Source organism: Marasmius oreades, chromosome 7, assembly GCF_018924745.1.
Source record: "Marasmius oreades isolate 03SP1 chromosome 7, whole genome shotgun sequence".
NCBI lineage: Eukaryota > Fungi > Basidiomycota > Agaricomycetes > Agaricales > Marasmiaceae > Marasmius > Marasmius oreades.
This window is the reverse complement of record NC_057329.1, coordinates 3,173,412-3,193,856: the sequence shown is the minus strand read 5'-3', so window position 1 is coordinate 3,193,856 and position 20,445 is coordinate 3,173,412. Positions and strand designations below refer to the sequence as shown.

At 47.0% G+C, this 20,445-nt stretch overlaps 9 protein-coding genes across 9 annotated transcripts; 4 read left to right on the top strand and 5 right to left on the bottom strand.

Moving 5' to 3' along the window:
• The first annotated feature begins 31 nt into the window (after nucleotides 1-31).
• E1B28_011756 (uncharacterized protein) lies at nucleotides 32-1,838 on the top strand. Its single transcript, XM_043156806.1, has 2 exons — nucleotides 32-264; nucleotides 333-1,838. The coding sequence occupies exons 1-2, from the start codon at nucleotides 247-249 to the stop codon at nucleotides 1,686-1,688; spliced, it is 1,374 nt and encodes a 457-aa protein (XP_043006618.1). The 5' UTR covers nucleotides 32-246; the 3' UTR covers nucleotides 1,689-1,838.
• A 678-nt stretch (nucleotides 1,839-2,516) lies between these two features.
• E1B28_011755 (uncharacterized protein) lies at nucleotides 2,517-5,060 on the bottom strand (the record flags this gene model as incomplete). Its single annotated transcript, XM_043156805.1, has 13 exons — nucleotides 2,517-2,623; nucleotides 2,684-2,809; nucleotides 2,875-2,952; nucleotides 3,026-3,070; nucleotides 3,130-3,204; nucleotides 3,262-3,642; nucleotides 3,694-3,824; nucleotides 3,881-4,245; nucleotides 4,304-4,374; nucleotides 4,428-4,486; nucleotides 4,539-4,582; nucleotides 4,638-4,820; nucleotides 4,878-5,060. The coding sequence occupies 13 exons, from the start codon at nucleotides 5,058-5,060 to the stop codon at nucleotides 2,517-2,519; spliced, it is 1,848 nt and encodes a 615-aa protein (XP_043006617.1).
• Nucleotides 5,061-5,182: 122 nt separating this feature from the next.
• On the bottom strand, nucleotides 5,183-5,996 carry E1B28_011754 (uncharacterized protein; the record flags this gene model as incomplete). The annotated part of the gene is made up of 6 exons (XM_043156804.1): nucleotides 5,183-5,414; nucleotides 5,507-5,572; nucleotides 5,630-5,638; nucleotides 5,764-5,798; nucleotides 5,846-5,894; nucleotides 5,956-5,996. 6 exons carry the CDS (start codon nucleotides 5,994-5,996, stop codon nucleotides 5,183-5,185), a joined length of 432 nt encoding a protein of 143 aa, XP_043006616.1.
• Nucleotides 5,997-6,166: 170 nt separating this feature from the next.
• Nucleotides 6,167-6,527, bottom strand: E1B28_011753 (uncharacterized protein; the record flags this gene model as incomplete). Its single annotated transcript, XM_043156803.1, has 2 exons — nucleotides 6,167-6,226; nucleotides 6,294-6,527. The coding sequence occupies 2 exons, from the start codon at nucleotides 6,525-6,527 to the stop codon at nucleotides 6,167-6,169; spliced, it is 294 nt and encodes a 97-aa protein (XP_043006615.1).
• E1B28_011752 (uncharacterized protein) lies at nucleotides 6,470-8,278 on the top strand (the record flags this gene model as incomplete). The annotated part of the gene is made up of 3 exons (XM_043156802.1): nucleotides 6,470-6,638; nucleotides 6,696-6,875; nucleotides 6,932-8,278. Exons 2-3 carry the CDS (start codon nucleotides 6,750-6,752, stop codon nucleotides 8,276-8,278), a joined length of 1,473 nt encoding a protein of 490 aa, XP_043006614.1. The 5' UTR covers nucleotides 6,470-6,638; nucleotides 6,696-6,749.
• A 64-nt stretch (nucleotides 8,279-8,342) lies between these two features.
• Nucleotides 8,343-9,641, bottom strand: E1B28_011751 (uncharacterized protein; the record flags this gene model as incomplete). The annotated part of the gene is made up of 1 exon (XM_043156801.1): nucleotides 8,343-9,641. The coding sequence occupies one exon, from the start codon at nucleotides 9,639-9,641 to the stop codon at nucleotides 8,343-8,345; it is 1,299 nt and encodes a 432-aa protein (XP_043006613.1).
• A 751-nt stretch (nucleotides 9,642-10,392) lies between these two features.
• E1B28_011750 (uncharacterized protein) lies at nucleotides 10,393-12,230 on the top strand (the record flags this gene model as incomplete). Its single annotated transcript, XM_043156800.1, has 3 exons — nucleotides 10,393-10,395; nucleotides 10,450-12,043; nucleotides 12,100-12,230. 3 exons carry the CDS (start codon nucleotides 10,393-10,395, stop codon nucleotides 12,228-12,230), a joined length of 1,728 nt encoding a protein of 575 aa, XP_043006612.1.
• Nucleotides 12,231-12,905: 675 nt separating this feature from the next.
• E1B28_011749 (uncharacterized protein) lies at nucleotides 12,906-14,377 on the bottom strand. The gene is made up of 6 exons (XM_043160813.1): nucleotides 14,340-14,377; nucleotides 14,224-14,282; nucleotides 14,105-14,175; nucleotides 13,667-14,049; nucleotides 13,483-13,613; nucleotides 12,906-13,427 (listed from the first exon to the last, which is right to left on the bottom strand). The coding sequence occupies exons 2-6, from the start codon at nucleotides 14,255-14,257 to the stop codon at nucleotides 12,946-12,948; spliced, it is 1,101 nt and encodes a 366-aa protein (XP_043006611.1). The 5' UTR covers nucleotides 14,258-14,282; nucleotides 14,340-14,377; the 3' UTR covers nucleotides 12,906-12,945.
• Nucleotides 14,378-15,942: 1,565 nt separating this feature from the next.
• Nucleotides 15,943-18,058, top strand: E1B28_011748 (uncharacterized protein). Its single transcript, XM_043156799.1, has 11 exons — nucleotides 15,943-16,426; nucleotides 16,493-16,524; nucleotides 16,580-16,644; nucleotides 16,701-16,775; nucleotides 16,829-16,922; nucleotides 16,976-17,020; nucleotides 17,084-17,229; nucleotides 17,282-17,398; nucleotides 17,461-17,489; nucleotides 17,553-17,645; nucleotides 17,693-18,058. Exons 1-11 carry the CDS (start codon nucleotides 15,945-15,947, stop codon nucleotides 17,748-17,750), a joined length of 1,236 nt encoding a protein of 411 aa, XP_043006610.1. The 5' UTR covers nucleotides 15,943-15,944; the 3' UTR covers nucleotides 17,751-18,058.
• Nucleotides 18,059-20,445: the final 2,387 nt, after the last annotated feature.

Sequence of the window (20,445 nt, the reverse complement as noted above, 5' to 3'; positions counted from 1 at the left end):
ATGCTGTAGACAGTAGCCTGTAGGATCAGTACTGGGAACTCATGATCATGCCGTCTATACTTCTATCTATCGATTATCGCCGTGCGCCGAAGAGTCATCGCAAGCTTTCAATCAGCAGATTGGTTAACTTTCAAGGCGTTTCTCACGCCGACGCCTTTCCTCATTTCTCGTCCTTCACCTCGAAGACTTCTCTTAGCCTCTGGCTCCTTACAACAAGGCTTCATCGATTCTGTTGGTTATTGGCACATGGAAAACCAGGTCGTGGTACGTACTACAAAGTTAAAACATCTGTTGATTATGATCGAGCTGACTACATGGCCAACACCGTTTAGTTTGGTAGCGATCTCCAAGCAATGCAGGGTCGTCTTGACACCCATAGGATGTCCTCGGACGGGCATTCCATCCTTCCAGCGATCAATGCTATCCCTGCCGAAATCTTGATCAACATTTTTCGATACTTCCAACCTGCCTACTTTGGGCCGAAATGCGACATACCTCCAATCGTTGACCTCATTCGCGTCTGCAAGCACTGGCGAACAGTCGCATTGAATGAATCCTCTCTTTGGTCGACAATTAACTTGGATAACCCGAAGCATTTTCATGTCACCATGGTTCGCCAATGGCTCGAGAGGTCTAAAGCCTGCCCCTTGATATTATCGTTAAGGGTGTATCATCTTCATGAAGCGGAAGAGATGACCGTTCTGGTGGAGACAGTACTGTCTATTTTTATACAACATCTCTGTCGGTGGAGCTCCATCGCTCTACATTTGGGGAACGTTCCAATTCGTTCACAATCGCCTCTCCTGAACCTTCCCGTATCACACTCAGCGGCTCCGCTCTTGGAGAAAGTACACATTTATCACATCGGCAGCTCCACGCCTGAAGTTTGCAGGACCCTTTGGAAAGCTATTGGTAGTTATCCCTCAGTCCGATCCGCCGAATGGATCGAGGGAAATGATCTAGGGACATGCCTATCTAGCGTCCTGTCGGCACCATGGAAAAACCTCATTCACCTGACTTCTCGGTTCCTCCTTGACGATGCTTTTCTGAAATTTCTTGCTGGTTGCCCAACTCTCGAGTTTTTACATATCATCTCCCTCCACGAATCAAACTCCCCCTTAAACCCTCGACCTCGTATATCCCTTCCATCTCTCCATACACTAAGTTGTTCATCATATCCTTCCATTCCCTTATCTCAACTCCTGGACCACCTCGAGGTCCCGAAATTGACCTCTCTCATATTGAACGATTACTGTGGTCAATGGATCAGCTTACTCGAACGCTCCGCCTGTCGTTTACGGGATCTATCGATATACGTTCGTGCATGGCCTGAGGTGGATATAAGTCAATTATTACTGTCCTCCCCCATGACACATGTAGAGAAGCTGGATGTGACCCTTGCGTCCTCCAAACTGTCGGCAGACAGCATTCTCCAGGCCCTTACTCAAAAAGAAGGAGTTACTTCCTTACCTTCCTTACGGCAGCTCAAACTATATCTGAGTGGTTTCCAGGCCGGATTGCTTTCGACCATGTTGGAGTCACGCCTCTCGGACTCATCATGTTCGTTGAGGAAAATATCTTTAAATTTGAGTCTTGGTCGATCGGCCCGCAATGGTGGTGACAGTGCAGACATAGAGTTCTTGAAGAATCTGAAGATTGATGGGGTTGACCTTGAGTATTTTCTTTGAACTTTCCGCATCTAATGTAGTGTTCGTACACGAAATCTTTGTTGCCATATCTAAAAAGAAATGCGGACTCCACTAGTCCTACCTTCTATCAATAGTATTACATCCGGGCCACCGTCTACAAATCTATCTGCCTTAAGAGGTGTTCCGACGTTTGTGGCAAGCGTAGCATCAGCAGTCGGTAAGATTGATTCTTCCAAGAGGAGTTACCACGCTAGAACATCACCAGCTAATTTTTTGGCGGCGTTCTTCTCGAGAGACTGACTCCGGCTCACTAAGACTAAGGCTGTGTAGGCTTTCAGCAATGACTTGTTATCGACGTCGCAGCGGCGGCCTTGCAAGAGCGTCTGGATAGCATTGCTAGCACTGTTGTTCATCTTGCCAGGCAGCAAGTCGTCTTCGTCGATGCGATCTTAGACTCTCAAATATCAAACGAAATGTAACTCCGAGCCAATAAACTTGCGGACGTCCTCAAGTTGGAATGAGCATTGAGATGCTCAAGTGAGAGAAGGGGCCCAATCAACTGAGGTTTTGACCGTTCTGTTGTAGTCACGGTAGACTTTACATTAGAGCGGTTCTTCAACGCGCCATCAAATGTGTTGAAGCGTTCACTGCGAAGTGAGAACAGTTTTCCTCTGTCCCAATTTTTTTTGCATCGCCTATGTGCGTACACGGAGGAAGGGGTAGTAATACGGTCCGATGGTCGTGATACTTCTGTCGCCAGTTCGCCGTGATATTGGACGCCATCTAATGTCTGCACGCTACAGCCTCCGTTGGACACCGTCTGGGAGGAGGTAAGTTGGTGGGTTCAGAACAACCACTGTCTATACATCAGTCTACATCTAATAAGGTCGACGGACTCCCTCGATTTGAACTCGCGGATGCGACCCGCAAGAACGGGGCAAATAGTGGACCTACTAACGAATGCCCTATACCTACTTGAAAAATACAGTCTCAGGATTCGAACGCGTGGGTGACACCGACAAGGAGGTCCTTACACATTTGGGTGGATCCTAGATTCGCCGCTTGCGCAAATTTCACGTAAATTGTTCCTCCAACTGCCGTGGAATTTCCTGTTTCCGCTGGGTTGACGTCGTCCGCAGAGTCGGACGTGGTCGGGGATTCTGAACGCACAAGTATGAATCAGTTATGGATGGACATATATTAGTTCATGGATATGAAGAGTCACCGTCACCTTCGGCCTGAATCTCATGGAACAGTAATTCGAGCGAAAAGGAATCATCCGAATCCTTTTCGAGGCTTGAGTCTAGGCGACAACATTGAATGCGTAGATAATAAGTATGAGTGTGGACGGAAGTGAAAAGAAATCGTCCTTTCACCTTCGACTTGATTCCCGTCAGACAGGTCCAATGAGTCGGAAACTACTGTATTTTTTATGTTAAGTACCAGTCGTTCACGTTTCGAGTCGAGTCGAGTAGCTCACATTTCGAGTCTTCCCGGACACCGCTGACCACAGGCCACAGTAACTGAGCTCCTGATTCTGTGCAGACCTCATGCTCTTTTGTTCAACAAAATATTGCATCAGTATGGTCACATCTGAAGATACTAAGTCTACCTTCAACAATTTCTTGGAAACGGCTCTCAGGATGTATAATTTTGAAGGTGGGCCATCCAAGGTGTTGCGCGAAGTCTGTCGTTTTGGGATCAAATCCCCTCGCAATTTGGTAATCGCTAATGATTTTGTAGATCTTGGTGGGTGCGGAGAATTGGAAAGCATACGCTTTGGTAGGCTGGGAGAGCTTGAACGGAAGGCCAAGGTATTTGCACATGTCTGGCGATAGCGGAGTTTGGCCAGTTAGGTCAAGGGACCAATGATAGCAGAGAGAAGGGAAAGAAAAGAGAATCAAGTAGATGGGTGCACATCGTTGGCGTCTTTGTTGTTTGCGTTCAGAATTCTGTAGTGTTCCTCGGAGCTCGAAAAAAGATTGGACGAATTCTGACGACGTTAGCTTGAGGACAGTCGTCACGGTCGTCCATAGTTACTCACTGAAGTTGGATAAGTCCTCGTTCATTGAGAGGTTATGGGCGTGGAAAACACTCCAGGCTTGTGAAAGCCATGACTCTCGTTCGCCGTAAGAGTATAATTCTATTTTGCGTTGATCGTCCATAAGACGGAACCTAACAATAGGTCAGTCCTTGAACGGCCAGTTGTACTTTTTGGGCAGAGGGGTTACCTTTGCGCTCCAATCCCAATCCGTTGACCTTTGTCGAAATGAGTCCTCAGCCATATCTCGGTGGAAGCAATTGTCGAATTCGTCAAACTTGAAATGACGTGCGGGTAGTTAATGGCAGGTATATCTTTCAGTATCTTAACGTGGCTGTAGCCAAGCACACAAAGAAGCATTAAATCGTCCTGCACGTTAAAAAAGTATCGGAAAACGACTTCCTCTTTGAGAAATTTCATGTCGGATGGAATTTCAATGTCGCGGTCATCATCCCTCCAAAAGTGACATTGGCGGCCTAAAGGCCCAATTGGTCCACGACGAAACCCCCCCTTAGAATCTACCCATAGTTCGTTCCTTGAACATCCGAAGCGCTTCTGTATCATTGATTGGTCGACAATAGCTATGAATGATGCTATAGTTTGGACCACTCACGTTCAGTAGCTGGATGTAGAAACACCCCACCAATCCCAGTCGAGCTTCAACACTTGCCAGAGGTACAAGCTCTGAGAATACAGCTGTTAGCGAGAGGTCGCAATCATCACGCGAATCAACACACCTCCATGAAATATTAGTGAAGGATACGAGGACACGTTATAACCAAAAAGCGGAATGTTCCTAACAAAACATGTTAGTCATTTGGGTATAATGAGAAGAATACATAACCTACCCTTGCCAATCCTGAGAACATCGCGAGAAATCTCGCCTCCATTCCTGTAAAATGAGGTCTTGAATTTACCGTGAACAGAACGGCGAGTCCCACTCTTACCTTCATCGCATTTAGTCCATGGTATGTCTTCACAGTGAATTTTTTGTGCCCAAACGATCCGGTGATGTTGATTTCTGCATGATACACAGTAGCCTCGGTTGACTCTCTCCCATTGGAGAGCAACTTCCAGGAGTAACGAACGTCCTGGTCCCTGTATATATCACCCCGCTTGATTTCGGTGAACTATGAAGATGGCTTTAGAGTTGCCTAGAGGTGGGGTCACAGCACATGGACACGAACCTCGGAAAGGTCAACTGGCAGGTCCTTGCCGACTTTCTTCCTTTTCTCTCCTGTATAAATATTATTGTGCGTCGTGTAGTTGTTGTACTGATCCCTTCCAACGTTTGAAAAATGACTTCTGTCGATGGCGGTCCCAGTAGCGTCAGCGAGAACCTCCATCGTCCGACAATTTGTGTCCGACATCAAGAGACGGGGAAATGGATGTGCAGTATGCTGTTTAGGATCGAGGGGTGTGTGGTGTGGTGGTGGTGGAAACACAAAGGACTGGGGGATACATACATGCTTGCTGTACTTAAAAAGACCTTCTATGACCCAACGACTTCACACCCCGCGGCCCAAACTTGAAGAGTGACTCGTGAGGACAGTGCCGATCGTGAACGGAGGATAGCAATGGAAGATATTAAGCTATAGTCGGGAGTCCCAGCCCAGCATGTGGATCGGGAGAGTTCAACGGGCCCCATCCCAGGGAATCTCAGCCTGCGACAGATGGGAAGGCCATCATCAGGTTTTGCGAGTTTTGGGAATTGGAGGTCTATTCTAATTTCTCGGAATGTCGTGTAGACGTATGGTGATTGAGGTTTGTATTAGGCGTGATGACCGTCCTTGAAAAGTGTTGGTTGAACACCCACCTTGAGGATGTGAAAGAGTACGTCGTGCGTCCGGAGGCCATGTATTCATCATAACCTGATACTACGCTTGTATATCTGGAGGATCAGTAGAGCGAATCGAGGAGAAAAGGAAGGACCACACACTCTAAGTCTCTGTGTCAATCAGTTTTAGAGGAAGGGGTGGTTTCTTGGCATCGCAGCGTAGCAGCTCCCATTCGGGTCAGTATGATTAATGAACATTCCACTCCCGAACGGCTGTAAACAGCATCACGTCGTACACCACCGATCTGGGATGTTTACGTTCATCTCTGTACTGTTCAGGTTATTAATCGGAGCAGACTTGAAGAATCGACATCCTACGATGTTGACAATTCCTGATGGGTCAGACTTGGGTCGGGAGAATCCTATACTGAGGTCCATTTGATCAACAATATGAAGTGGCGACGCGCTTAATGGACGCTTAACACCACCTGGCACCGTTACATTCTCCATCTTCTTTACAGCGCGGCATTAGCTGGATCCTAAAGTGACTATCCTCAACAAGTGGCGCAACGTTGCAGACCCTCTGCGAGTGGGCTGTGGTGGCGGTAGTACAACGAACATGTTTCGGGATCTGCTGACTGAAAACGCTGGCGATGTTGGACTTGAAATTTCGAGTTAACGGCTCTTGTCGGGTAAAATTCAAGACGGGAGCGCGTTCGTTCGGACCACGACGACATAGCGCTCGCCATACTTGGCTTTCTGGAAGAATTTCTGTTTCTTGAGCTTTATCTGAAATGAAACATGGTTCCCGAAATGCAAAGCCTACAAAAGCGCCACAAGTTTGTAAGAGAACCATCAACGGAGCATCATTAAGTTTTCCATCAACGGTCTGATTGTTGAATCGAGATAGAATACGAGGTGGGCTATCCGCCGGATGGACCATGGTTGGATCTGGTATTGCCCGACGAGTTACTGAGAAGAGAGGTTCGAGGCGTTTCCCACGCCGACGCTTTTTCCTTCTAATATTTCCGTCATCCTCCCAAACTCGTAACGAATTCATTGTTGCAAATGGATCCGGACATCTTTGAGGACGATTATTTTGATAATATCCATGGTTCTAATGCTCAGTAAACAAGATCCACATATGGTTGTCCTTGTTCAACGAGGTATGGTGAGCGACTTTGTACTTTGCATCTGAATTGAAGTCTTACCTTGTTTTCGTTGGAAGGGACTGGAGGATTGACGACCTTGTTCTACGCATGCCAAATAGTCCTGCCTCAAAATGTTTTCCATCACCTCTGAATATCCTCGAAAACTATTTGTCGTGCTTTTCGTACCTCTGGCTCCTTACAAGCTTTCATCGGATCTTTTGGTCATTGACATGGAAAGCGGCGAAGCTCAGGTCGTGGTATGTGTTACATTGTAACATATATTGTTTCTGTTCGACCTGACTGTACCATTTAGCCTGACAGCGACTACCGTGCAATACAGGAGCGTCTTGACACTCAAAAAGTGTTCCCAACCGGATATCTCACCCGCCCAGCGATTAACACGATCCCCGTCGAAATCTTGTCCCAAATCTTTTGGTATTTCCAACCTGAAGCCCATGTGTGCCTCCTTCCGGACATACCTCCCCTCGCCCTCTTCATTGGCGTCTGCAGGCATTGGCGGGCAGTTGCATTGAATACACCTTCTCTTTGGTCGACGATCGTGTTGAACAATCCAAAACGCATACATCTCACAATGGTTCACCAATGGCTCGAGAGGTCTACTAGCTGCCCTTTGACATTGTCATTAACCTTAGACAATTACGAAGTTCTCCGATGGAACACGGCAGAACGAATTCTCTCCATTTTTACACAATACTTACATCGTTGGAAATCGATCTTTCTTTCTTTCACGAACTTCCCAATCCATTCTCGATCACCCCTCCTACAACTTCCGATATCGCGGACTGCGGCTCCGCTGCTGGAGAAAGTGAATATACGCAACCGCAGAAGTTTCACGCCAGAAGCTAACGAGAGGTTTTGGAAAGCTATCGGTGCATATGACTCGGTTCGCCATGTCATTCGGATAGAGGCATCAGAGGATCCCAAACTATCTCTTCCAAATCTTCTGGGGGCACCATGGGCGAACCTCATCTTACTCACTGCTCAGTTTGCTGTCGACGACGCGTGCATGGACTTTCTCTCCGGCTGCCAAGCGTTGGAAGGACTCAAAATCCTCTCTCTCGTTCGAACATCTGCAAGTTTACACCCTCGATCCCGTATCCGCCTTCCGTCCCTCCATACTTTATCATATTCATCTTCTGAACCGTTCGGGCTCCCTTCACTCCTCGACCAGCTCGAATTACCAGCGTTGACCTCTCTGACTTTGAATGAATGGCACTGTGGCCATTCCTGGATCGATATGTTGGAAAGTTCGGCATGTCAGCTAAAGACAATGCGGATCAGCGAGCAGCCATCGGCAGAAGCAGATATACCAGACTTGCTGTTGTCTTCCTCCTTACAATATTTAGAGGAGTTCAGAGGCTACATGCGGTTCTCCCCTGCCGGCAGTATTATCCAGGCTCTCACCTGGAAATCGGGAACCCGCTCACTCCCCTCCTTGCGGCGGCTGGATCTGACTATCGGTACTTTTGAAGATGGTTTGCTTTCGGCGATGTTAACCTCACGCCTCGACCATTTTTGTTGTGCACTTCAGCAGGTGTCCTTGAATCTCCGTCTAGCGAGGAAGTGGGGTGACATTAGCACCGACTTCGGGTTTGTCAAAGATTTATCTGTCGATGGCCTTGATTTTAGCTATAGATGAGTCGTTGGGATGTTATAAACTTTACAGATCGATATTAATAATAACCTAATACTCAATCCGTCATTTAGCTTCCCCTGACTACCACCTTGAGTGCTCTCTCCATTCCGGCTTCCGTGATCATTGCACCGAGCTTTCCATCCGTTTCTGGTAGGATAAATTTACGTACGGACATCCATGAATCATTGACGAGACCTTGAATCGCGCTGGCAGGTAAATGTTGAAGACTCTCTTGCAAAACACTGAGCCTAAGAGTTTCTAGACTGGGAACCGATAATTCCTCGAATAAGACAACGATATCGACGTCGCAGCGGTCGGCGATCTCCAGATGCCGGATTCCAGACACTACGGTACTGATGGGAGTGCTGGCCAATAAACAGTCTTCTGACCCCACACCGTCGTGAATTACCCCACTCAATGCCAGGGACTCCAACCGAGGACATCTCCATATAATCTCTAAGCAGTCACCCATCGTCATCAACACGTTCCTCAGCTGAAGCCTCGTCAACTGGTTCAAGGGCACATGATTGATATCTCCACGTCCCAAATGATGGGGGTGGGTATCTCGTCCGATAAACGCAAACCCTTGTAAGATCGGCACAACGAGTTTGTAAGAGTCGAGGACGAGTTTCTTCTCCTCACCGCCACCCTCAACAAGAACAGAGCCTTCCGGCGTCCATCTCCACCTCTTGATTTGTCGCGAACTCTCGGCAGGTTGATGCTGCAACAGACTGCGAAAATCCTCGTCAGGTGCGGATTCCGAGCCGAAATCCATGTTCGGAATCCCATCAGTGTAATACAGGAAGTCAGGTTCGTAATCGAAATGGTCGTAATTCAACGCCTGAAAGCGTGGTCGAACGTCAGCCTTGACGATGTGGGAGAGCACGTCGTGCCAGGTGTTTATCATCGCCTGATCACCGCGTTTGTTTACCATGTATCGTTCCCAAGCCATAGGCTTCCAGATCGTAGCAAGATCAACTTCGTCAGGCCCGAAAGCGAATCTCTTCGATTGACTGGTCGTGGTACAGTCGAGGTGAAGTATGGGTGGCTTGGGAGGCCCTGTGTAGTCCCAACCGGTTCGTGCCTGGAGAATTTGATATGTATATCGAGGGTTTCCGAGGGTAGAGGAAGAAGATGTGGGTGATGTCATGTCAAATGGTAGCTCATCCATTCGAATATGAGGAATGAAAGAGAGCGGTGGCCCTTCGGAAGCCCGTCTCGTCAACGTCTCAACGTCAACCGCAAGTGACGTGGTAGTGACTGTGAGACCTGGGGGTGTGGGCGTGGGCGTTGTTCGCCGAGGAAGCTGAGGGTCGTAACCGGGGGGATGAAGGCTCGTAACTCTCGGGAGTGGTGTGTGATTCATTTAGGCTGTGATACAAACGATAAAGAGTATGAACGATGAAATGATGGAAACAAGTCACAATGGATGTCGATGGGAGTAGAATTTGAGTAATTGTTGCGAGGGCAAGACTTGGGAGCCGTAGAGATAAAGTTAAGGTCGTTATAACTGCCCACTAAACAATAGTAAGGGGCTGACAACTACATTGCAGTGAGATTTGCGATTCTAAACAAAAAGACGAATTAACCGCTCAGCTAGCATGACAACACAAGCAGACATAACAAAAGGGCCGGCGGTCAATGATATCGAGGAACAATAGGCATGATAACAGACGATATTTTGACGTTTCATCTTCCTATGCTGCTCTAGATCTATGTCTTTGGAAAGCTCATTGTCCACGTCATAAATATCGAATGACATGTAGCTCTCATGAAACACTGAGTCGGGTGCTATTGAAAATGAACACGTATCAGAATGGATTTAAGTCTTCGGAAAAGAACGAACTAATAACGAACTGAGATGGCTCTTCAAGCTTCAAGTGCGACGAGATGGCTTGTAACAAGTGTAGGCGCCTTCTGTGGGTGCCAGTGTTTGCCATACTCCACAACCCGCCTCCCTATTTCGCTCAACGACTGTACCCTCTTCGCTTCTTTTTTCTTCACTCTTACCAACCGATTATTTTTGTCATTTCAGCGTGGTGAACGCTTGTTGATCACCGTAACCGGAGACTAAGTCCTCTCTTGTTCACTCTCGTCGTACACATACAAGGCCAGCAATGGTAAGTATCCAGCGCTCTATTACATATCATATCTTCATGACCTGAGGCCTTTAGAAGCGAAACGTTAACACCTTCAAACTCATCAAGTCTCCACTGAGAACTTGCGATTCTTGTGGTTCCACGTTTCCCCCCAGACACAACCCATTCTCGAAAGAGCTCATCAATTATCTTTTGTTGAATCCCTGCAACCACGTTCCGTCGTATGGAGATGTCTCCTGGCTGAAGAACCATATCAGTACTGGCAAAAAAGAGCTAGCCGCGTATGGAGATGAAATTGATAGGATGACCAAGATATTGGAAGAGTTGAAGGCGAGAAGAGACGAGTTGTCCTGGGCAACCACTCAACTGAACGAAATGGTTAGCCCATCAATCCATGCACTGCCTGTCGAACTCATGTTGAAAATCTTCTTCATTGTCTGCGAGGATCGTCCCGTTTCTGGACGACGCCATCCTGCGTTCAAACTTAGTCTCGTATGTTCACGATGGAGAAAGATCATACATTCGGAACAGCAGTTATGGACCCGAATACACTTTTCAGAACTTCGTTTTAAAGCACGGAACGGTTGTCTAGTTTACTCGGAGCCCCATATTCAGGCCACTCGCCAGAGTCTAATCCAGTTTTATCTAGAGAAATCGGGAAGACTACCTCTCCACATTCACTTACCCCTCAGCGACAGCTTCGCCAGTGTTTTCCAGGACTTGGTTAAGCATGCGCATCGATGGAAGGAGGTGACGATGACTTGCCGGAAAGACTATCACGATTTCCCTACTTCCTTGCCGCTTATCGAGACGATGGATATTCGTGGTTTCGAAGCTATGGATGATTATCCTGACAAAATTTTCACCCCGAGCCTCCGCACCCTTACTCTGTCCTATCCTTCAAGATCTTCTTATCCACGTCTCGATACCAGGTCGTTAGTCTGTCTAATCCTCGATCGCGGTGCATCATATTCCCATTTTTACGACATCGTGAGGCACTCCCCGATGCTCTCATCGCTCCAACTAATCAACTTTCGCTTTTTTGGCCAATCGGCCCGGGCGTCTGCCACTGTCGTCCCTACCCGATTGACCTCCGTCGCGATCTTGGGAGCTCAATACTGCGACCCCTTCTTTCCCCTCTTCAAGACCATATCAGTTCCATATCTAGAAAACCTGACTTTCTCGTGTAGCCTGTACGGCTCGGATTCATTCAGCGTCCAAACGACCTTAGCCTTCGGACAACTCATAAAGGAGTCCTCAATCACCTCCTTAACCCTTAAATCGATATATTTCGAAAATATCCTTCTCCTCTTTGACATCTTGGCCAGTCTTTCTGGCACATTAACTCGGTTGAGCATTCTCATGTGCAACTTCACCGACAAGAAATGGGATAACTTTTTGGACCTTATGGCTTCGTCCCCGGGACAATACTTGCCGAACTTGAAGGAATTGGAGTTCTCGTATCGACCTTGGTCTGACCGTTCCGAGTCGTTACTGCTCCGAATGGTCCAATCGAGGAAGCGGAGTGCTACTAGTACGGGGAAGCTATCGGTTCTTCGACTTAGGTGCAAAGATCAACAACTTAGTAATAACATCAAAAGATACTTGAAAAAAAGTTTATGCGGGGAGGTTCTCCGGGGGCCCGTTTATTCACCTGGCAATTCTGCAAGTGAGGGAGAGGTCGTAACGATGCAAGGTTGATTCCTGAGCCAGAGCTTTTTCTAGACTTTGGCTTTACAGTAAAGTACTTTCCGATACAGGTTATAGTCGAATACGCGCGTAAGCAAGTTGAATACTACACGAAGGAGATGGACACAGTACTGGAGCATAACATGTACATGCGTAAGCTACGTTGAAATTTTTTACCGAAGAATTGGCATACGAATGGCATCCAAGAGGGGCTGTAGTGCATCAGGTATCGACCGATATGAACTGGGCGACAGAAGGTGGCATGTAATATCCCTTTCACTGGGTGCGGGATGGGGCCAACACGCGTGTTTTATGTCTATGAGGAGGTTTAGTGGGTTCAAACTGCCTCCATACACATCAGTCTACATCTGATAACGTCGACAGACTCGTCTTTCGATCCTGATCTGAACTCTCGGATACGATCCGCGTGAATGGGGCAAATAGTGGACACACTAACGAATGCCTTACGCCTACAAGAAAAAACAACAGTCTCAGGAATTCGGACGTGATCGACGACACCGGCAGGGCGATCCTCACCTATTTGGGTAGACACTGGATTCGCCGTTTGCGCAAATTTCGCATAACTTGCGAGTTCAGACTCTTTTTTGGATCCTGAAAAGCGCAAAAAAGTGGTCGTGAATACGAAGACGAGGAATCATATGGCAGAGACCAGAGTTCACCTTCATTCGGCCTAACGATCACAAGATGCTGGTCAGGAAGAACTTCATTCGCTTCTAAGAATCTCGAGGATCGATATGAGGTCAGACGGGGAGTTGAGAAGAATCGCTCACCTTGGTCTGCTTCCACATTGTTGACTGCTGGTAATGGTAGATCTAACGATTTGGCAGAGATTTCGTTCTGTCCTGTTTACGAAATCTCGTGTCAGTATAGGTCAAATAATCGGAAAGGACACTTTCCTCGACCTCCTGGAAGCGGTTCTCGGGAGGTGCAAGTGTATGAAGATACTCCGCCCTCCTCGACTTCTTGAAAGGGGTTCTCGCGAGGCACAATTGCGTGAATTTGATACCTAAGAGTTTGTGCAAGATCCGTGGTGCGAGGGTCAAATCCTCTTGCAATTTGATAATTATGTATTGTTTTGTAGGTCTTGGTAGACCATGAAGTTAGAAAATACAATATCTTCGACGAGAGCTTGTAGGGAAGGCCCAAGTACTTGCACATATCCAATGAGAGCGGGATTCGGCCAGTTGGATCAAGGGACCAAGAATAAAAACGCCTGCCAAACCGGCAGGAAAAAGGGGAAGGAAGGAGGAACAAGTAAATGGGTGCATGCAGTCGGCGGCGTCGTTGTTTGCGTTTCGATTTCTGGACCTTCCCTGCGAGCTTAATGTAAGGGTAGATAAGCTCTGACGGGTGATGGTGACGTTAGCTTGTAATCAAGTGTGTTCGATAAGTACTGACGGTAAGTAGAAAGGTCCTCATCCAGTGAGATGTTGTGGCTGTGAAAAACACTCAACGCTTGTGAAAGCCATGTGGATGGGTCACCAGCAGGAGAAACTTCTACATAGCGACGATTGTTTGTGAGGCGCAATCTATGAAAATAGGTTCGTCAATAAATTAGGTCGAATGGCTTTCGAACAATTACCTGGTTGCCCCATCTGGCATCAACTGCCGATCGTCAAGACAACCTTTCCAACTCCACCACAGAAGATTCTGGCAAAAAGAAATCATTGAGCCTGTGGAATCCGAAAGGACGTGGGGGGAGTAATTGGTTGTCGGGCGATCTTTGAGTAATTCGGAACGACCAGTATAGCTGAGTACATAAAAAAGCTCGCGGTCGTCTTGCTTGCCAAGAAGATATCGGATGATGACTTCTTCTTCAAGGAATTCCAAGTCCAAGGGAACTGTGATGTTCTTGGTGTTCGGGTCATCATACGAATAACGACATCGAGGCCCAACTGGTCCGCGACAAAATCTTCCTTTCCTGAAATCCATCCACAGCTCGTTTCTTGAACACCCCAAGCTCCTCTATAAACACAATTGATTGGGTCAGCGTCGACCGGCGACAATATCAATCACTTACTCTTAGTAACTTGACGTAGTATTCTCCCACCAGTCCTAAGCGACCTTCAATGTGGGCAACGGGTACGAGTTCTGAAGGTATGGATGAGGGGATGAGGATCCTGCCAGTTTTAAACATACCTCCGCATAATATCAATGAGGGAGTCGATGACATGTTGTAACCAAAAAGTGGAACGTCCCTACCAAACAATTCAGTTTCTCGAGCATGATCAAAAAGATACAGAGGGTATCCGCACCAATCCTTGGAACATCGCAGGAAATCTCGTCGCCATTCCTACCGAAGTGGTCGTGAATTCTCGGTCACAGAACAAATCCCCGTCCTTACTTTCATCGCGTTCCGCCCACGATACGTCTTGACAGTGAACTTCCTCTGTCCAAAGGATCCTGTGATGTTGATCTCTGCATGATATACGGTCGCCTCAGTTTCTTCTTTCCCGTTCGAGCACAACCGCCAAGAATAGCAGACATCATTGTCCTTGTATATGTCTCCACGTTTGATTTCGGTGAACTGAAAGATGGCTTCAGATTCCAACTAGCCATACGGAAATACATGAATACGCGCCTCGGAGAGTTCTAGCAGGTCCTTGCTAAATTTTCTCTTCTTCTCTCGACTCTGAACAACAGTCTGATGGATCGTAATGTAGTTTTTCTGATCCCGTCCAACATTCGAAAAGTTTCCCCTACCGATCTTGATTTCGCGTGCACCCGTAAAATGCTCCATGGTCACACGATTTGGGTCTGTCATTGAGAACGGACGAAATGAATGTGAGGATGTGCAGTGTGGTGGACAAGAAAGAACGGATTATGATAGAGGTGCTCGTATGACGCGTGTCTACACCCTATATCAGGCGCAGCATGTTGTCCTAGAACCCAATGACTTCTAAGTAGAATGACATCGTCCATCACGATTCACAGCACTGCCAGGTTGAGGTGATATCGCGGCACAGGATTGAATCGTGATTCATTCGAGCACTGTCATTCGGAAGTACATACAGAGCTGCCCAGATCGAAACGAGAGGAAGAAAACTGGATGAATCGGGAAGAAAATAATGAATGTTGATTCGGAATCTGATGACCGTCGTGGACGAGCTCGTCGCGAGTCACGGGATGGCCGGGCGCACAAAGCTTTCTTTCTCCCCTTCACGAAAAACTAAATATCGATGATCATCGAATTTTCGATTCGCATATCTTATATGCGAGATTTAGAGTCAATTTCTAGGGAAGAAGGGCAGGAATGCTTAATTATAAGGCATCCTCGTACGCTGACTTGTCGCCGCATAAACTTGCATTCTACAGCTAGAAGCCGCCACACACCACCTTTGAACGTTTGAACCTTCGAAATGGCGCAGCAAAAACAACACGAGGTCTAGTGGCTAGGGACGGTGGCGACATCGACAACAAGAGTCGTCAAAAAAAGGAAATGACCAACCGTAGACTCAAAACGATTTTGGTGTTTGTGAAGGTCGGCAATGGGGATTCCTTCATGTTAACGGAGATGGAACCGGGATTCACAGGAGACCTGAGGCTGGAGGTGGAATGTGTGACAAGAGACCTCCGATATCGATGGTACTTGTAGGTCCACCTAGTACTACTTTCAGATTGGTAGCTTCTGATCTGTTTCTCTGCCCTGTACATTTCTCAGGAATTAGGCCAATCTATCGACTATAGGCTGCACTACCACATGCACTGATTACTGGTCGTGTACGTTTCCATTTCGTGCCGATGTGATGCATGTCAGACTGACCTTGGACATCTAACATCTAATAGTAATAGTGTCGGAATGGTTGTTGTAACACTGGTGGCGCCCTGGCGCCTCTCCAAATTAGTTGAGATCGTACTGTATGGGGGATTCGGGTTGTTGGGTGGGTCATTTTCCAATATCACGATCACGCGGGTTCGTTAACCGCGTGGGGGTCTTGATAATTCGTATAAAAAGACGGCACCATCAATTGCATTTACCTTTCCTCATCTCCAGCAGCATGTCCTCAAATGACACCCCCATTCCCAAAACCCAGCGAGCAGCCGTCATCAAAAAGTGCAAACAACCCATTGAAGTTGAGAATGACTTCCCAGTCACCCAACCGTCCGATTTGAAGCCTGGAGAATGTCTCGTAAAGCTGGAGTACACTGGATGTTGTCACTCGGACGTTCATATCAGGGATGACGATTGGGGTTCCGGCAAATTCCTTTCGTTGCCACTTGTGGGTGGCCACGAAGGGATTGGGAGGGTCGTTGCGATCGGGGAAGGTACATCGTCAGGAACGAATCCGGTCAAAGTGGGAGATAGAGTTGGGTTGAAGTGGTTCGCTACTGTATGTTTGAGGTTAGTAAAATTGCTCTCCTTTCCTCTCTCTGTTTCCTCTTGGCTAATTGGAAAGTGTCCACACAGATGCGAAATGTGCCGCACGGGATGGGAAGCAGGTCAGTGTTGCAACATAAACCGTCGTGCGCGATTCCATTTTTCATCCATTAACAGGCTGTTCTTTCAACCAATCGCGCCGGCATGGGTTTAATATGCATGGCACGTTTCAGGAATATGCCGTACGTTTTTTTATCTCTCCCTATCGGAGTAAGCAGGTATATTCAGCTACTCAAAGGTATCATACACGGACTATGTCACCCCGATACCCGAAGGCCTAGATAGCGCCGAAGCAACGCCCCTTCTATGTGCTGTATGTCATCCTGTTCTCTTCATTTTGTTGTCGTTCATATTAAGTTTGGATAGGGCCTAACCGTATACCGAGCACTCAAACAAACTAACGCCAGGGCAGGTCAATGGGTCGCCATCTCGGGAGCCGGAGGCGGCCTGGGCCATTTGGGTATGTTTCACGGTTGACCGAGCCATCCAGGAATGAAAAACTCCGATCTGCAGCCGTTCAACTCGCCGTTAACCAAGGGTTAAGAGTTATTGCCATCGGTAAGGCATCGAACCTCAACTCCTTTCACCGAAAAAGCTAACTCATCTTGTCGTAATCTCCAGACACGGGAGCAGAGAAGAAAGAGCTCTGCACAAAACTCGGGGCAGAATATTGGATCGACTTCAAGGAGACAAAAGACCTCGTCAAAGATGTTGTACAGGCTGCAGAGGGCGCAGGACCTCACGCTGCTATTGTTGCGGCCGGGCATGTAAGTTCCTCGGCGGTTATAAATGGATAGAACTTGAATAACAAGATTTCAGCCTCAACCATTCAACGATGCATTGCAATATCTTCGTAAAGCTGGTACTCTCGCCGTCGTCGGTATACCTGGTGGAGGAGAAGTGCTCAAGGTTCCATTCCCACTGTTAGTCGGAAAGGTGAGTGTATTACTGCCTTTCGTTTACCGGTTGTGTCCAGGTCTTCATGCCATTCATACTAGTTATTGCATATCTTTGGGACGTTGACTGGGTACGTCTTTCGCTATGGGGATTGTAATGTTCCAATACCTTTACTCACGTACTTGTTGTGTAGAACGCAACAAGATATGGAAGAAACCTTGAAATTAGCAGAGGCTGGTAAAATCCGGTGCAAAGTGGACGTTCGGAGGTTCGAGGATATCAACCAGTACGTGCACCTAGCTTGTTCGGATTTCGTGTCTGATCATTTATAAGGGTGATGGACGATTTGGTTGCAGGCAATGTCAAGGGAAGGATTGTCCTGAAGCTTTGAATTTTTTTGTCGAGAAGAAGTGGGAGGGCATATGCATGGTGTTTTGCGGACATACGAGTGTACAGGTGAAAAAGGGTAGAAGAAAAGTTGTGGAAACAAAGCATGCAAGACTGGAACAGAACAATCTAGATATCGGATAGCAACTCTGCACAACAACTCAAGCACGGAATGGCATGCAAACCTTGAATGAATATCGGACCTAAAATGTATTCAGACGAACAGATGATCCCCCTAAGGAATCACATTCAGCCAGAGGGGAAAAATCGTATTTGAGGGGGATGCACCTCTTCCGACATTGAGATATTGGAGCTATATCGGTTTTATATACCCTCTTACAACTCTCGGGACCAAAGCTAGACCCAGTCTTCCTCGGCATCTCGTCCACACACACCCGCTACCTCGACCAGCGGTTTTTTCGCAACGCACCATAGCATCTGCGTAACCCTCTCACCACCGCTTGATCAAGAATCCACATAGCCTAGTGTTGTCGGATACGGTTGAAGCTCCGGACGGTGGGACTTCATCTTTCTTGATGTTAGCCACTCGCACCCTCGCCGTCAGGTATCATGTGATGCTTTCAACCACTCGTGACGCTGTGATAAGATAACAGATAAGATAACCAATTTGCCCAGAACACGACGCGTCGACGAGACTTGCTTCCGCTCTTCATCGACGGCAGGCTACAGGGGACAGCTGTCACTTCTAAGCTCTGAAAATTGGTGAGTAAATTTGTCTCTATATCTGCAATATAGTCTCAAATTCCTGCTGATTCAATTTTTGTCTAGCCTTTTCAATTCAAAGATCTACTTGACATAGGAAACCACATTACTATTCAATGCTACATTTCAAGCTTTCAAGTCTCTCTCCTCTTCCTTTTTATTTGAATATAGGATAGCAGCATAGAATATGATATAGAATATGAGTCTTTAGATGAATGTACAATGCACCCTCACCTGCAATTAGTACCAACCTTAAAATTGAGTCAACTTTTCGTGAACCGAACAAGTCCGACTGACAATTTTGACTTGCATGACCGGTGTTTCTTCAAAGCCTATTTGTGGTAGGGCTCCACTGCATCACACGCTTCATGGATTGACACCAAATACAGAGATACTGCCATGCGAGGAGCCAGAATCCCAAAGAAAATGCCGACAGTGCACCTATTACGGCCCCATCAAGACATTTCCACGTCGTGCTGACCTTGGGTACAAGACAAAATGCAGAGATTGTGACGAAAAAGACAAGAAACATCAAGAACGCAGGAAGCAGAAATGAATGGCTGCCAAGGTATCGACTGGAGCTGGAGAATCTACGTCCGCACAACTGCAGAACGAAGAAAAAAATGGCGATATTCCGAAGTCAGGGCCTACCGTATGGAAATGGGATAATATACCAGAGGTTGAGATGAAATGGGAGGAGGTGCTAATGTCATTAGAGGAGAACAAAGACAAGGCAGTCGTCCTCAACGCTGTTGTGGACCTTGGCACCCTCTTGTCAGAACTTGGGGAGTATGACTCAGGTGGGATGGAGAAGTCCGTTTGTGAAGTTGAGGATCCCAATCCAGATCTGCCGGAAAGCTTTGAAACAGAGGAACCTTGCGAGGTTAGTAGACTGCCGTCAATTGATTTTATTGCCCGGCAGATTGCACGAGAAATCTACGAAGACACCGGATATCGATTCATGTATGTAAATCTGTCTTTGATATATTCATGACTCACCCTGTAGCTTCAAAAGTTACAAATCTTCGGCAACAGGAAAAGGTGATGCAGATGTAAAGACAACAGTCTTTTTCTGTGCACAGAATGAGAAGGAGATGACACGTAAACGGCTTCATCCAGATCCTGATAAGCACCGTGAACGAACCACAATGGACCAATATAACTGTGAAGGATATCTCGGGTTACAATGCAAACAGGGACACCGCATGAGGCCCGTATCAAAATGCGGCACCATCCACACTCTAAATATCTCAACATCAGTATCCCAACGCACCATAAGGAGAAAATTTATGAGGGAGCACAAACAGATATACCATCGAAGGTAAACATTGGCTTAAATCGAGTTTCCAAAGTCGGAACTAACGTATGACCTTCAGATCTGGAGTTATATACTTCAGGAGGACCCCGAAACAGAGATAACCCAAAAACAAGTCTGGAAGGAGTGGACAAAACTTAGTCAACACAAATGGTGGCTAGATGACGATCAAATTCTATCAGCTATAGAGCTTATCCAGAGATGTGCAGGAGAGTCTGTTACGGAGGTGATTCCAATTCAAGAGTTGAAAGGGACATCAAACATTGCCTTTGCCTTCAAGGAAATACTTGATGATGTCACCTCGAGGATGGAAGAAATCGCTATCGATTCCACTTGTATGTCTGCAAGATCATTTGCGAAGTCAGTCATTATCGATATACTGAAAGGGAAAACAAACACACTAGGGTACGAGCTATACACTGTCGTTGGTGAAGCAAATGGCGAGGCCATTCCGCTGGCACTGATGTTTACGACACATGATGATACTACAACAGCGGGTATGAAGGACCTCATGTTACGGGACCTTCTTCGCTTTATCAAAATCCGCTGCCCGAACATCATGTTCACACTCTCGGACACGTCCGAGATAAATGCCTGTCGACACGAGCTGCCTGATGCCAAACATCAATTATGTTATTGGCATGCAGTTCGCTATATAGAA